This window comes from Aulostomus chinensis, chromosome 10 (genome assembly GCF_037954235.1).
Source record: "Aulostomus chinensis isolate RoL2024-O1b breed Wild chromosome 10, RoL_Achi_v1.0, whole genome shotgun sequence".
NCBI lineage: Eukaryota > Metazoa > Chordata > Actinopteri > Syngnathiformes > Aulostomidae > Aulostomus > Aulostomus chinensis.
The window spans coordinates 14,656,549-14,672,702 of NC_141329.1; the positions used below are offsets into that span (position 1 = coordinate 14,656,549).

At 47.7% G+C, this 16,154-nt stretch overlaps 1 protein-coding gene across 6 annotated transcripts in view; it reads left to right on the forward strand.

The window, feature by feature from the left end:
• LOC147254489 (kinase suppressor of Ras 1-like) overlaps positions 1-16,154 on the forward strand; it is a 116,582-nt gene that overhangs the window by 12,240 nt on the left and 88,188 nt on the right. For 3 of the 6 annotated variants that reach the window (XM_086216136.1, XM_086216138.1, XM_086216135.1), the window contains 2 exons: positions 13,765-13,928; positions 14,026-14,092. In XM_086216136.1, coding sequence (XP_086072262.1) covers positions 13,765-13,928; positions 14,026-14,092 — 231 coding nt within the window. Of the gene's footprint in view, positions 1-208; positions 2,072-13,764; positions 13,933-14,025; positions 14,093-16,154 lie in introns of those variants that run through there. The other 3 variants (XM_086216137.1, XM_086216140.1, XM_086216139.1) reach the window with 3 other exon arrangements.

Consider the following 16,154-nt stretch of genomic DNA (forward strand, 5'->3'; position numbering starts at 1 on the left):
CATACAGAAAAGAAGAGGAGGAGGAAGAAAGAAGAGGAGTGCGACTGCTCTCGCCGAGTCCCAACCCGAGAAGATTTGCATGTCTTTGGACTGTGGGAGGAAGCCAGAGTACCAGGAGAGAACCAACGCAGGCACAGGGAGAACATGCAAACTCCACACAGAAAGATCCCGTGCCCGAGCCGGGACTCGAACGCAGAACCTGCTTGCTGTGAGGTAACAGTGCTAACCACTGCACCACCATGCTGTCTTCTAGGTCACATTATAAGGAAACAGAAGATTCAGTTTCACTATTATGCAGAAACTATGCACCTGTACTTATCAATGCATCCACATGAAACAAATCAGCTGAGTAAACTGGAGGCCTGTCTAAAAGAAGTAAAAACATGGATGACTCATGATTTCCTTTGATTAAACTCTGACAAAACTGACGTTATTGTGCTGGGCCCTAAACACTTTATAAACACCCTATCTAATTAGAGGCGGCATGGTGGTGCAGTGGCTAGCAGTATCGCCTCACAGCAAGAAGGTACTGGCTCAGGCACGGGATCTTTCTTTGTGGAGTTTGCATGTTCTCCCTGCCTGCGTGGGTTCCCTCTGGGTACACTGGCTTCTTCCCACCATCCAAAGACATGCAATTGGGAACTAGGCTAATTGGATACTCAAAATTGACTGTAGGTATGAATTTGAGTGTGAATATTTGTCTGTCTCTATATGTTGGCCCTGCAATGGACTGGCGACCTGTCCAGGTTGTACCCTGCCTCTCCCCCGTAGCCCCTGGGATAGGCTCCAGCCCTCCCGTGACCCTTAACAGGAATAAGAGATGGATACAATGGATGGATGGGATGGAGTCCCCTTCTACTATAAGTGCTGTGTCTGAGTGGGCTGAAAGTGCTGTGAAGAAGCTGTGGAAGAAGGAGGGGTCATCAACGTTTGGACCATATATACTGGCAATACATACCCCTGTGTTGTGTGTAGATATGATGACTATTATAAACCTACCTTCCGGGTCTACAATGGTGTTCTTACAAGTGAACCTAACATTTTTGTGAATTAGAATGGCTACTCCTCTTTGTTTGATATAACTAGCTATGTATGTGTGCGGGAACTGTGAGCTTAATACATGATTTCCTACTTTAGGTAGATGGGTTTCCTGTAATAGGACAATCTCTGTTTGTAAATTGTGTAGGTGTGTTAAAATTTTTAGCCGTTTTTCACGTGAGCCAATTCCGTGTACATTCCAAGTGACAAACTGTAGTTTGTTTGTATCTAAACTAATCTACTGAGTGTAAGTTGTAATAAGGTGAGTAAGTAAGAGAAGGTGTACCTGTGAGCGTGTGTTTGTGTGCGTGCGCGCGCGCACGCGTGTGTGGTGGTGCCAGAGAGGAAGAGAGTGCATGTGTGTGGCAAATGTAACTGAAAATTATATAACCGCGCTGCGAGCCATATAAACATCACATTTATGAATAAAGTGTAACACAAAACAACAACAGGAAAAACAACGGGGTGACATAAATACACATTTGTGAGCGAGATAAGTATGTTGTAGCCTACTGCGTGCGATGTGCGTTTGTATATTTTAACATGATTAACACAAAAAACAATAACTGAGAGAAATTGGTGTTACCTTCATACGTTACCTTAACCATACTAATACCATACTCGTGAATCCGATGAATCCAGTGAATCTCGGGTGGAGAGAGGAGACCCGCTTTAATAATGCCAGGGTGATCTCCGGATAAAAGAACAGCTGGCCGTTGACATGTAGTTTGTCCACTATGACAGTGTGAGATCCTCTGTCGATTAACTTTTTCCTGACAGGGAACAGGCATTTCAGACGCTCCAGCATCTCCTTAGGGAATTGATCGTTCATGCTGGCTCTTCACCAGCTCCTTCTGCTTGAAGTGTTCAAACTTCACAACGATGGGTCTGGGGCGCCAGTTGTCCGGTCTCTTCCCTCCAAGGTGATGCACCTGGTGGAAGGTGATGTTCTTTATGGTCTCCATTGGAAGTTTCAGCTGTTTGTGGAGGAAGTCTTTGATGGACATCTTGGGGTCTTCCTTCGTCTTCTCAGGTATGCCGGAAAATACCAGGTTGTCCTGCATGCTTTGAGCTTTGATGTCAAGGATAGCCTCTTTCACTGTGATCTTCGTCACCCCCTCGGTGAGAGATTTAATGGAGGTTTTAAGGGCTTGATTTTCAGTGGCCAGTGAAGTCTCCTGTTGCTGGCTGAATTCCAGGGACTCACGGAAAGCCTGGAACTCTTTGTCGAGGTTTTCCACTAGAGCGAGTCTAGCATCGATGATGAATAAAACAAGTAGAGGTCCTCGATATCCTCAGCGGAGAGTGGCATCAAGCATGCGACACGCGAGCTTCCCCAGGAATCGAAGACATAGACCCCGGGATGGGTTCCGCCAGGCAGGCAGGCTCCCCCGGTCATGATTTTCTTGTCGAAATTATGGTGTCAATCATGTTGAGAGACCAGGGGCCTCATGAATCAATGCAGTTTACGCAAGAACAACTTGTGTATGCCAGGATCGGCGCTCACGTTCAGATGTATTAATGCGAAAAGTTCGTTGATTTTTGTGCTGTTTCACGCCAACTCCAGAGGTGCCGTAGAAGTTGGCGGAAACCAGAATCTTGCATTAGCTGCACTTTGGTCTGTTGGCGACACCCTGTGGTGGTGTTTTGTAACTGACATTGTTTGACAACCGCACATACATCAGGCACAAAAAAGCCATCAACACAAATTCAAACACCTGTTGGCATTACTTAAGCGGCAATAAAAGAGCCTTCATGATTGTGCTGAATTTGCAACTTTCAACAATGGCAGCACTTGTGCTGTTGGAGGACGTGGCAAACGGTGCAATAAGACCGGACCGACATTTCAGGGAGCGGGAGGATCTGCTGCACAAATCAGATGAGTGGCTGATGAGCTGGTTCCGGCTATCGCGGGCCATCCTCCTGCAAATTTGTGAGGAGCTGCGACCGGCGCTCCAGCGCAGAACCGCAAGGGGCCAAGCAGTGCCTGTGCCGACACTGGGCTTCTTGGCCACTGGCTCCTTCCAGCGAGAGATGGCGGACAGTTCCGGGGTGAGCCAGTCGACCCTCAGCCGGGCCATGCCCTTGGTGGTGGACCTGATCATCTGCCTCTCCTGCAGGTACATTAAATTCCCTTACAGTGCAGTTGAACGGGCCAATATTAAAGCGCAATTCGCAGCAATAGCTGGATTGTATAATGTAATTGGAGCAATTGACTGCACTCATGGGATGTATCAAGGAAACGTGTGGATTCGGTGCTCACACATATTGATACATCTGGATTTTTTTGTGTACGCAACTTGCTATTCTTGCGACCGCAGTTTTTTAGTATGAGATCCACACAAGTATCGATACATGAGGCCCCAGCTGGTCAATTCCATGGTCATTCAAAAGCAGACTGAAGTGGAGAGTTCACAGCCGAGTTGAGATAGAAGTTGAGACAGAGATAGAGACAAGACAGAAAAGAGAAAGGAGGAGGAGGAGAGGGGAGGGTGCGACCACTATCGCCAAGCTCCAACCCAGGAAACATCAGTTTCTTAAATGGAGTTACACTTTTTTCCACACCTATGGAATTAATGGTTGATCTCAGGATCATCCAAAGCAATTCAACATTGCTCAATGGAGTCTTTGTCTAACGCCAAACTCATGTTCTTCATGAAGTCACACATTTTTTGCCGTCTTGAGGTGCTGTCAGCTGGATTCTTGTTAGTGCCAATATGTCTTCAATGTTACGTGTAGGAGGGGGGAGAAAAGTAGACCCAAGGCGCAGACAATTAGGGTGGTGCACAAAAGGTTTTATTGGAGACGGGGAGACTTGACTTGTGACGGGGAGACTTGACTTGTGACGGGGAGGCCTGGCGGCTTGACTTGTGATGGGAGACTGGCGGCTTGACTTGTGACGGGAGACTGACGGCTTGACTTGTGACGGGAGACTGACGGCTTGACTTGTGACGGGAGACTGGCGGCTTGACTTGTGACGGGAGACCGACGGCTTGACTTGTGACTGACGACTGACGACGTGACTGGAGACAAACGACGTGACTGGAGACTGGTGACTTCACACTCACGAAATAGATTAGTGCTATCTCGAACAAAGACACGCAACACATGATAACCTAAACACACGTCACAAAACTTAATGGAACCAGGACAAACATGAGAAAACACAGGGGATAAATACAAGAGGGGAAACAAGACACAGGTGGTGCAATCACCCAGGTGAGACACATGAGGTGATCACAGGAGGGAGGACAGGAAGACAGGACATGACTACAAAATAAAACAGGAAGCACGAGACAGGAATCGTGACATTCAATGTTCCACATCAGAGCCTTTAAAAATGGTTGACACTATGTAAAAAATGTTCTGTGACATTTTGTCTAATTTTGCAGATACTTAGTACTACTGTACTATTGGTCAAAATATTGATTGCACAACGCCAAATTGCAATTCTCCTCTCCGAACCATTCATTTTCATTGCTACTGTAGCGGTGGTCAGCTCCATCTGTGGAATGGTCAGTGATCTGAGAGGTTCTTCTCTGGACTTGCCCATAAAGAACGCAAAATGCAGTTTGTTATTTGTGCTCTGCATGAGAAGGTAACTGACTGATCCATGTGCATTCTCGCTTGCATCAGCGAAGTGATGCAATGGTGCACACCCACAATTTGCAAATCCTTCAGGCTTCAGACATCTGGCAAAACTGAAATTCCCTAAAGCAGGAAGAATGGCCAACCAGTGGCACCAACTCTTCTTGATGTGCTTGGGAAAATTGTCATTCTATCTGATCTTCCACTTGCACAAATCTTGGTGAATAGTCTTTGCTTGCAAAACCACAGGTGCTAACATACCCAGGCAATTGTATACTGATCCAACAACTGAGAGAAGTCCACTTCTCTTGAGTGGGTGGTCTCAAATGATGATTTTAAACAGAAATGTTTTTGACTCCATGCACCAATTGAGACACAAGACTCTCTCCATAGGAAGTTCGATTTCATCCCTGCTGACCACCACAGGGCAGTGCTTAAAGCACTGAATATTCCCTTTGCGCATGCGCAAACCAAATATAAATACCAACAACGTCACCTGTGACCCCTGGATGACCCGGGAGAGGCAATATCTTCCGTTGTCATCAGGGGTTCTGTCCCTTTTTTCTTCTCGCACACAGTCTGTTTGCATCAGGTAGCATCGGCTGACCGCTCTTCTAAACACATAAGACCCAGATTTCATCGGTCTACATCTCTCCTGGGCACCGTCGCTGGGTGCCCTGTGACTGTGTTGGTTGGAGCAGTGAAGTTCGTCCTCCAAGGGCTGCGACGGCTGTCTGTTTTTGGTTTGTTTGCCAGCATCTAATGGTAACTCGTGCCCTGCTTACTTTGTGTCAGTAGTTGTCTGTGTAGGCAGCATCCACGCTCCCTCCCCCTGACAACTGTTAATTTTGTTTAGCTCTGATTAGCTTGCTTGAGTTAGCAGCGTTGTTTGATAAGCATCTTTACTTTCGGCTGTATAAGTTGCAGTCACTTGCAGTGAAGGTAGCATTGCGCTCCCCACTCGCGATATTGTGGTTGCTAGTTTTGTGTTAATGTTGCTTGATTTCTCATTAAGAAAAGAGGAGAGCAATTCCTGCTGGAGTGTTTGCGCCACGGGCTGTTCTTTAAGTTCTCTGGTTTGTTCGGAACCTCTGCTGGTGAAGGCAGTGTTCACGCCCCCTCTCCCAGCCGATGGTGCCCTCTTGCTGCCATGTTTGTGCTCACACTTGGCTGACAGGAGTCTTATTCGCCCCCATGTATGCCAAATACCTTCCGTCATGGGCTGACCTGAGTGCTGTTGTCACTAACCTTCCGCTAAGCACTCCGATCTCTCCTGAGTAGGCGGTGTTGTGCCCCCTTCCCTCAGTTGAAGTGTTTTATTGCTGAATATCATTTGCCACTATGGATGGTAGCCATTGCTGTGTAGGCTGTAGGGCTCCTCTGCAGGCCAGTGATGGCCATGACCTCTGCCCGATGTGTCTCAGTCATGATCATCTGATTGAGGCGATGTCTGACAGTCAGTGTATAAATTGCAGCTGCATGCCACATGTGCTGAGCGCTGCTAGATTGGCCCAGGTTGTAGGTGGGCCCTCAAGTCAACAAGATGGGGACAGGGCCTCTCAAGTTTCAGACCCTGGCTCACTATCTTCGGCTCAGAGCTCTCTGAGTGAGGCGGGTGATAGCTCCATGCAGGCCATTCTGTGTAGGACCTTGGAGCGCCTACAACTGGACATACCACAGCAGGCTGAAGCAGTATCTGAGAGCACCTTCTTCGGGCGCAGGCGGGCCCCCACCACTTTTGCTGTACCCCCCACACAGGAATATTTGAGGGAGTTACACGCTTCTTGGAGGGATACTGGGGCTCTTTCACATCTCTCAGCTGACAGTCAATTCCTGGCGGCCGCACATGCTGCTGCAGGAGCTGGCCTGGACTGCATGCCTGCTGTTGAGCCAGCCATCACATCCCTCATTGTGTCTCCCGACAAGGCGCTGCAGGTGGCTGTCAGGTGCCCTCGACCCCAATTTAGAATCACAGACGACCTTCTCACAAGGGCTTACAACGCTTGAACACGTGCTGGCCGCATTGGCAACTCCTTGGCCCACCTTATGTTTGCGCTCTCCACTTCCCTGCAGGGAGGGGGGGCTGAGGCCTCCATCAGAGGCTTCAGTGATGCGTCTCTGCAGCTTTCGCCCTCATATCGAGGGAACTTGGGCAGATGATGTCTTTTCTGGTCCAGACTTGCTAACAAGTATGGCTCACACAGTCCCCCCTGATGAAGGCGGGTAGGAGGACCCTCAACAGCGTTCCTGAAGAGCCAGGGGAGATATTCGGCTCTGCCGCATCTGAAGCGCTGGAGCAAGCTGTGCGAGCTCAGGAGACCAGTCAGCAGCTTTAAGGTCTCAGTAGGAGCATGCCTCCCCCCAGCATGTCTGGGGCCACCTTGGCTGCCATGCGAGCCCATCCATCAGTGCAGTCTCGTCCTACTGGCGATTATGGTCCTCAGTTTTCCATGCAGAGGCAGATGAGGGATTTTCAGGGTGCTGCTCATATGCCTCCCAGGAAATCTCGGGAAACGGACCCTTGAGCCCCAGACCCTACCCATCGCTGAATCCTGAACCCCGCCCACCGTGCCTCCAGGGCCCCTCAGGGTCAGGGGGCTAAGGACTGAGGCTCCGGGGCCGGCCATCGTATACTTTTGCCACCAACAGCGCGATCACTGGGCTACTCACACTTCTGACCCTTGGGTGCTTTCCATCTTGTCCCAGGGGTACAGGCTTCAGTTCCGACACTGGCTCCCCGTCTCCAGCCGGGTCAAAATGACCATCATCAGGGACCCAGCAAAAGCCTCAGCACTGGACCAGGAGTTAGCCACTCTCCTGGCCAGGGGCGCAATCGAGCCTGTGGACCCTCTGTTGCACTCCAGGGGTTTTTATTCAAGGTACTTCCTTGTCATGAAGAGAACTGGTGGATTTCGCCCAATTCTAGACCTGCGGGGACTCAACATATATATGAAGGTCTTACCATTTCACATGGTAAGCACAACAGATGGTCTTGCCCATGTGGAATGGCTAACAACTGTTATGACCTTGTGGTCATGTGTGTGTGGTGGTGTGTATTTTATTGTTGTCTCCCCTCACATATAGGTGGTGCTACCACCACTAGGTGTCATTCCAGGTGCTTTTTCTGTGCTGCTGGTCCTCCTCGCCTGTGGTGCTACCGCCCTGGTCCTGTGTCCTGTCCAGAAGAAGGGCACTATAAAATGGCTGCCAGCCTGGCGGTCTCCCTCTCCTCTTCAGCCCTGCTCCCAACAGCACCAGGCCTTATTAGATGACATTGCTTGTTTAGTGGTTCTTTTTTTGTTACTGAGAACTTCAGTTCGCAGTTCAGTTTGTTCGTAGGGGTGAGAGGCTCTTTTGTTTGTACTTTGTTTTCTCTTGTTTATGTTTAGGGAGTTAGGTAAGATACTTGTCTTTTTGTTCATGTTATTCCTTTTTTTAGGCAAGTCAGACCCTACTGGTGTAGATGGTTTTGTTTGTTGTTTTGATCTCACCCTGAAGCTACATGTTACCCTCTTATTGAAGAAAAAATACACTTTGTTTGGACTGCATTGCCGTGACTCTGGCTGTTCTTGGGAGTGGGAAATGAGGGGAGCATTCATGTTTCTATGTGTCTCCTAGACCAGACGTAACACAACCACAGACCTGAAGGACGCCTACTTCCATGTCTCCATTGCACATCACCACAGGCGGTTTCTGCGCTTTGCCGACTGAGGTCGCCACTGACAGTTCAGAGTGCTTCCATTCGGGCTGTCCCTGTAGGCTCAGGCCATGAAAATATTGCCGTACCTGGATGACTGGCTGATCTGTGCGCCATTTTGTGCTCAGGTGGCCCAGGACACAGCCCACCTGCTCTCTCATGTGGCCCAGTTAGGCCTCAAGGTCAACATGGAGAAAAGCTGCCTGGAGCCCTCTAAGACCATAACCTTCTTCAGTGTGACACTGGACACAGGAGCTATGAGGGCCTGCCCCTCCCCTCATGATGATATCCTACAGCTTCTCACCCTCTTCTGCAGGGGCAGGTTACTGCCCTACGTCACCTCTCTACATCTCATGGGAAACCTCGGCCTCTGCTGTTGTTCCCTTGGGCTTGCTGTCGCTGTGCCCTTTACAGAGGTGGCTGAACAGCTTCCACCTCGATGCCAGGCGGCACAGACACCTGAAGCTCAGGGTGTCACGGCACTGTCTTCTCTCCCAGGCTCAGTGGTGGGACAGAGCCTATCTGCCCTATGGGATGCCCATCCCAGAGAGAGGTTGTCACCACAGATGGCTGCTCCATGGGTTTGGGTGCAGTGTGGCAGAGCAGGACAGTGCAGGGAAGGTGGTCTGTGCGAGACCACTCAGAACACATCAACGTGCTGGAGCTGTGAGCATTTAGCCCTCAGGGACTTCCTGCCGCACCTGAGAGGGAAGCACGTAATTGAATGGTCAGACAACACCTCGGCCGTCAACCATATCAACCATCAGGGAGGCACCAAGTCTGCATGGCTGTTGCAGGTGTCCCAGGGCCTCCTGACATGAGTGTCCCCCCATCTGAGCAGCCTGAATCAGAGCAGAATCAGAATCAGAATCAGAATCAAAATAACACCTGTGATATCACAAAATCACAAAATAAACACCAGGGTGGGTGGGGGGAGGCCAGGAGGTGGGAAAGGGTAAGACGACACAAGGGACCAATCAAAAAATTACCTTTCATGCCCAGGGGCAGAGCAACGAGACACAGAGTCTGGGGGGCGGCCCAGGGGCTGCGTAGACCATGGGAAGTCTGGGGGACAGCCCAGGGGCAGCGCAATGAGGCACAGAGAGTCTGGGGCATGGCCCGGGGGCTGCATAGACCACAGGAAGCCAGGTGGGTGGCCGGGGGCCGAGCAACGAGGCACAGAGGGTGCGGGGGCGGCCCAAGGTGCCTGTAAGAGCCGTAGGAGCAGGACAGGCGTCCCCCCGGACCCTCGGAGCAGGAGCAGGAGAGGCGTCACCAGAGACCACAGGAGAAGGAGCAGGAGTGGGGTTACCAGAGACCACAGGTACAGGAGCAGGAGTGGCGTCGCCAGAGACCGGAGGAGCAAGAGCAGGAACGGTGTCGCCAGACCAGCCCACCAGGATCCTTGGTGCTGGGACAGGAGTGGCACCAGTCAGGACCCTTGGTGGCAAAGCAGTAGCGGTGTCTGCCGACACAGGAGGGATGCCTGCAAGGACCCTTGGCACCAGAACAGGACTGGCGCCTGCCAGGATCCTCAGCATCTCTGATGCAGAGCTAGGTGCTGCACCCTTTGACACTGGGACAGGAATGGCACCCGCCGGGACCCCCAATGCCGAGACAGGGATGGCATCCACGGGTAGCAGCTGCTTAGCTGTAGTGAGGGCTGGATCTGACCACGGTTGATCAAGAGGGTGGCTCACCTGCCTTTTGCCGGCAGGCCTTGAGCTCCTTCCCCTCCTGGATGACCCCCGAGCTGCACTGAGGACTTGCTGCACTGAGCGAGGACCCCCCCGGGCCAGCTGGGTGCCGTGAAATTCTCTACATCCGGTGACCCCTCCTCCGCCGTTGTCCTTGCCATTTAGGCAAAATACTGGAAGAGGGTCATCATGCGTGGGGAGGAACTCATCCGCTGGGTCCGTCCTTTTGGTGGTCAGGCCATTCTGTCACGGTGAGCTGGGGGAAAGTAGACCCAATTGCAGACGGGGAACAAGGAGGGTTCACAAAATAAGTGTCCACAAGACTTGTACTGACTTGACGGGGAAACCAGAGGCTGGAGGCTTGAGACGGGGGACTTGAGGCTTGAGACGGGGGGCTTGAGGCTTGAGATGGGGGACTTGAGACTGGAGGCCCATGACAGGAGACTTGAGACTGGAGGCTCGTGACTGGAGACTGGAGGCTTGGGATTAGTGACAATGACTTCAAACGTGAAACTGATGACGACAATGACAATGACAACATCACTGACACTTTCAGCAAATTTTGACATCAATGACCTGACACAGACAACGGGAAACATGGAGGTTAAATACATGAGGGAAAACGAGGCACAGGTGGTCCAATCACCCAGTTGATTGGACCACCCACATGAGGCAATCACAGGGAGGAGCCCAGGAAGACAGGACACTGACTTCACAACAAAAAAGGAAACACGAGACAGGGATTGTGACAGCAGCGACTACATCCTTTTTCTTGATTTGCAGAAGTGTGGTTAAAATCACACCTCACAGCTCACTTTGGCTTTGTATAGTTTACTCATTTGACCCTGCTTGAAACAGCTAAAACGAAAGACCCTTGCTTCTCAAGAAATCCAATTTCTCTTCATGTGGCTTGCCTTTAAATTTGTTACAAGTCTCTATGACTTGCAATCTTTACAGAAGAGACACACTAGTGTTGTTGGTGAAGCCGGAGCTGAGTGTTCCTCTGTTCCAGCTTTACAACAGTTGTAGTAAAAGTCTTCATGACTATGTCCTTTTTCTGCTTTTTGTGATAGCTTTGTTTTGCTGATGATGTTTTATCTGCCATGTTATCCTTTATGTCACTGAAGACTGGGTGAAGAGCGACTTTGGCCTGTTTGTGAATGAAGTCTGCTAAATCCTGAAACTTGAGTCTTCGTTCACATTCCTCTTGTATGTGACACACAACTCTTCTCTACTTTTCAGGCAGCTTGAGTGGAAGCTTTGCAACAATAGCCTTCAAGTTTGCAACATTGTCCAATTCTTCATGTAACTCACTTCTGTCATGGTGTTGCAGCATGCGTTCAGGAAGAGTGAAAAGGCATTCATTTCCTCTGCATCCTCTGGCAGGATAGGTGTCCAGTCCAACACTTTGCTCATGTAGGCTACGGCGATTTTATAATTGTTTCCAAAATGCTCTTTCAGCAGCTGTTTGGCTCTTTGGTAGCCCACTTCTGTGAAGGCAACCCTTTATCAGCTCCTTTGGCTGTCCATAACTTTAGCTCAAACCATGAACTCAGATTCTTTTCTAATTCTTCTTCACACAGCAATTGTGTTAAATGTCATTTGTCTTGCACCAATCCTCACAGTCAACAGTTTATACAAGCCTTGTCCTTTCCAGGCAGAGAATATGGGGTTATTCTGACTATAAATGTAGGTTATCCAACAAACTCAGTTTACACCTGAGCTTATGGCTGATGTATGTTGTCCAAAACAAAAACAAAAAAATATGTCCTTCTCAATGGTTGGTTTTACAGGTTTATTTGCCAGAATTTATAAAAAGAAAAGGCTTACCCCTGGAACATATCGTGAGTGGAAGCACCGCGAAGCATCTTTGCCCTTGTGAGCAGGCGCCAGGCTGTTCATATCAGAAGCGCATTTCTCTGCGCCAGTCAACGAGCGATTCTGCTCCTCTACCGCTTTATTATCAGATAAAGAGCTGTTATAGTTTGAAATGTGCTTTATTTTGATGGGTGATGGATGCCATTCCTGTGTCCAACTTCCTGCGTCACTTGACAGACTCTGAAATAGTCTAGATGCCGAAACTATCGCTGCAGAGCGCAAGATGGCTGCGATGTGGACAGGTACATCTGTGAATATGGGCGCCAAAAGCAAACTTGCTACTTCTACCTCCGGTGTGCCCCAGGGGTTAAATTTTCCACAGGCACTTTAAACTTTATCAACCATGTCCACGCACAATCAAAAACACTGTCCCAACACGGTCAAAAAATCCGTACGCTCCTCTCTTCCCTGTCTTCCACTCAGCCTCGCTCCCCCGTGCCTTGAACAGTGACCTTCTAAAGATACAGGCACTTTTATTTATCTGCCTCACCGAAAAATAGTAATAACCTTAAAAAAAAATAAATTTCAATGTTTGTGTGCAAATATTAATTTCATACAAAAATCACCATTAAGGTGCAACATGGTGGTGCAGTGGTTAGCACTGTTGCCTCACAGCAAGCAGGTTCCGGGTTCGAGTCCTGGCTCGGGTACGGGATCTTTCTGTGTGGAGTTTGCATGTTGTCCCCATGCCTGCGTGGGTTCCCTCCCAGTACTCTGGCTTCCTCCCGCCATCCAAAAATAGGCTCCCCCCCCCCCCATGACCCTTTACAGGAATAAGTGGAAGAAAATGCATGGATGGATGAACTTCCATTAACATTTTTAAATGCAGTTAAATTATTAAACTTATCGAATCCAAAATATACACGATAATGAAATGAACTGAATTACTAAGAACTATTTAAGCAGTCATATGGTACCTACACTTGGTATTCCGCTCGCTGGCTCATTGGAATAGCTATGACACACTAATGTACTATAACCACATTTATCAGTTTATCAGTTACTCCCGTATTTACTTTGTAATATAAAAATTGCTTTTTATGAAAAGCCTATGTTCTACTCTGATTATTTAATAAAGAGTATCTTCAACACCAACAGCATGACAAATGCATTGTGATTAGCTAACACTGTAACTGGCCATCAAGCTATGGTTGTTGCTCTGTCTTTGTTACTCTTAAGATTTACTTATGTGAAATTTAGGCCTCTGAGGAAAATTATTCTATACAGGAACATTCAATGTCTCCCCAGCTCTAGCTGTAACATCACTAATCCTGTACTGTTAAAAAAAAATGGAGTTGCAATCACTATGAAGGTTTTAACTTTGATTTTCCAAATATGGATGACATGAAGAAGGTGACTTGATATAAAAATGTCAATACGTTTTAAAAATAGTTTCTTTGTGAAATTATGAATGACCTGAAAGAGTTAGAAGAAATGTGAAAATGTAGGGAACTCCCCATGTATTTCAGTTGGAAAATGTTTGAAGATAATGTACAATATTCCAGAAGTCATGAAGGGTATGAATGTGAAAGGTAGACACAGAAATGTTATGAATTTTCTGAGAACAGGTACAAGAGCAAATGGGTACAAAGATGCTACTGACAGCTCTAGATGTTTGTGTAAACTTAGCATGGATTATGGTAACACACATCCAGCTGGGAAGCAGGCTCTCAGGAATTTATTTGTTGCCTGATGCACGATAAGCAAAATGACTGATACTACTGTTTATATACACAAAAGTATGTAAAAGACAATAGTTAACATCTTGAGTAATTGCAAATGCATGTATGCCTGCATACATCTTTTTCAGAGCAATGTGGACTTGGTTTCTTGGGCGCTTAGGTGTTATGTTTCTTGTCTTTGCAGGGCCTGTAAGAGGAACAAAGTTTTGGCTCCCATTCAGATCAATGGATATGGGAATAGTCCTGAAGATTTGACCTTGCACTCTCCATTGCTGTCTACCAGGACCCCTGGCCTTGTCCCTGCCTTGGCCCCATACATGACACCTGCTGCCCCTACTCTGCTGGACAGTCAGTAAATGATACTCTTGTCTTCTTGTCCACATTTACAGACTGTGATTCCAGTGTCTCATTTATTTTACAAGCTGTGTTCTGGTATTATTCATAGACATGCCTGTGCACAGAAGTTCCCCCCAGACAATGAGGAGAGGTATTGGCTTGCCTGTGACACACAGGTCAGTTTTGGCATTACTATAGGCTTCCTCTAAAAGCTATTAGCTGGAATTGGGTTATACAGGAATGAGTAACTCATGCCTCAGGATGTAGACACAATCAATTTAGTGTACTTTATAAAATTTAAACTACTGCACCATCTTAATAAGTTATACTGTACATAATTTCAAATAAAATAACAAAACACATCATATATTTGCTGCTATTCTCAAATATATCTTGAAATTGACTGTGAATCTGATTAAAAATCTGTGTGGAGTGGCTGCATCAATCTGGTGAAGTTGCCATAGTGTGAAAGAATTGAAATGTGAAGAATGCAAACATTTGTACTCTTCAACTGTTTGAACTGCATCATGGAAAAGCCTTGTATTAGAGTTGTTTGCCTGTTGTTGTCATTAACGTCAATCCCTGCCTTGTTCTCTAGTTACATGTTGCCCATGTTAAATATTATTCAGAGGGAATTTTAGATTAATGCCACTTTTTTAGGCCAGAAAATGTTTTCTCTTCAAGAAATATGAGCCACATGTTCGACAACTTTTTTTGGAAACTATTGAGTTGCTAAAATGGAAAAGTGGCAGATGCTGAAGTGCTTGCTACACATTGTTTATTGAACTAGAACTTATCTGGACATGGGAACTACTGTCCTAGGTTGTTATTTGTTGGATGTGAGAAGCAAGAATGAGAGTCCGGACATTTTTTCATAATTAGCTTTAAAACGCCAAAAGTCTTTGAAGGTTTCATAGCATGGACTGGAGTCGAATGTGGACAGCTGAGTCTGCATCCCCTGGATGTCTTATCTTTCCCCATTGAAACCTGATAACATTTTAATGGCTCCCCCAGTCACATCTACTGTTTTTTGGCAGGCTCTCAATACCAGTATTAAAACACTTCAATGGAAGTTCAATGCATCCATCCATCCATCCATTAATTTTCTACTGCTTATCCTTTTAAGGGTGGCGGGGGGACTGGAGCCTATCCCAGGTGGGGTACACCCTGGATATGTTGCCAGACCATCTCAAGGCAAATATATAGACAGACAACCATTCACACTCACAGCCACGCCTACAGTCAATTTAGAGTATCTAGCCTAGTCCCCTCGCAATTTTATTTTTACAGCCCATTTTTTTTACACAGTTTGTCTCAAAGGGCTTTACATGGCATCATAACAACATTCTCTGCCTTTAGACCCTCACATCAACTGAGGAAAAATTCCATTGAAAAATCAGAGAAACCTCAGGGTGAGCAACAGAGGAGGGATCCCTCACCCAGGACGGACAGACGTGCAGTAGATGTTGTTACAGACAAGAAAACAGTTTACAATGCAGAATGTGAGAAACATAGAAATGTGAATAACAGCTGAAGAAGGAAGCTTCTAGTAGGCAAGGGAGGCAGGGAGAGCAGGCCAGTTTAATGGGAGGACTGGATTGCAGACTGGTTCATGGGAGGGGAGCGCAGGCTGGTGTAACAGCAGGGAAAAAAGGGGGGTAGGGGGGCAATGCAGGCGGCAGTTGGTGCAGAGAGATGGCGCTCTGGTGGATCTGTGGAAACACAGAGAGAGTGCAAGACACCAAGGCCAAACTACAAAGTGCAACAGATAATATTAGTGACAGTTCAGAATGTGCAGAGAGGAGAGGAGATTAGAGGAGAAGAGAGGAGAGGAGAGGGCTCCATGTAACCAGATGTCCCCCAGCAATCTAAGCCTATAGCAGCATAGCTATAAAATGGTTCAGAGCTACCTGAACCAGCCCTAACTAAAAGCTCTGTTATAGAGGACGGTCTAAAGCCTCGACTTAAATATAGTTAGAGTGTCTGCCTCTCTGACCCATGGAGAGAGCTGGTTCCACAGTAATGGAGCCCGGTAACTGAAGGCTGTACCTCCCAGACTGTTTTTAGAGATACTGGGAATCACTAAAAGACCTGCATTCTGGGAGCGGAGTGCTCTGGTGGGACAGTAAGGAATAATGAGTTATTTCAGATAGGATGGAGCTCATTCAGAGCCTTATAAGTCAGCAGAAGGATTTTGGAGTCTATTCTGAATCCAAAAGGAAGCCAGTGGAGAGAAGC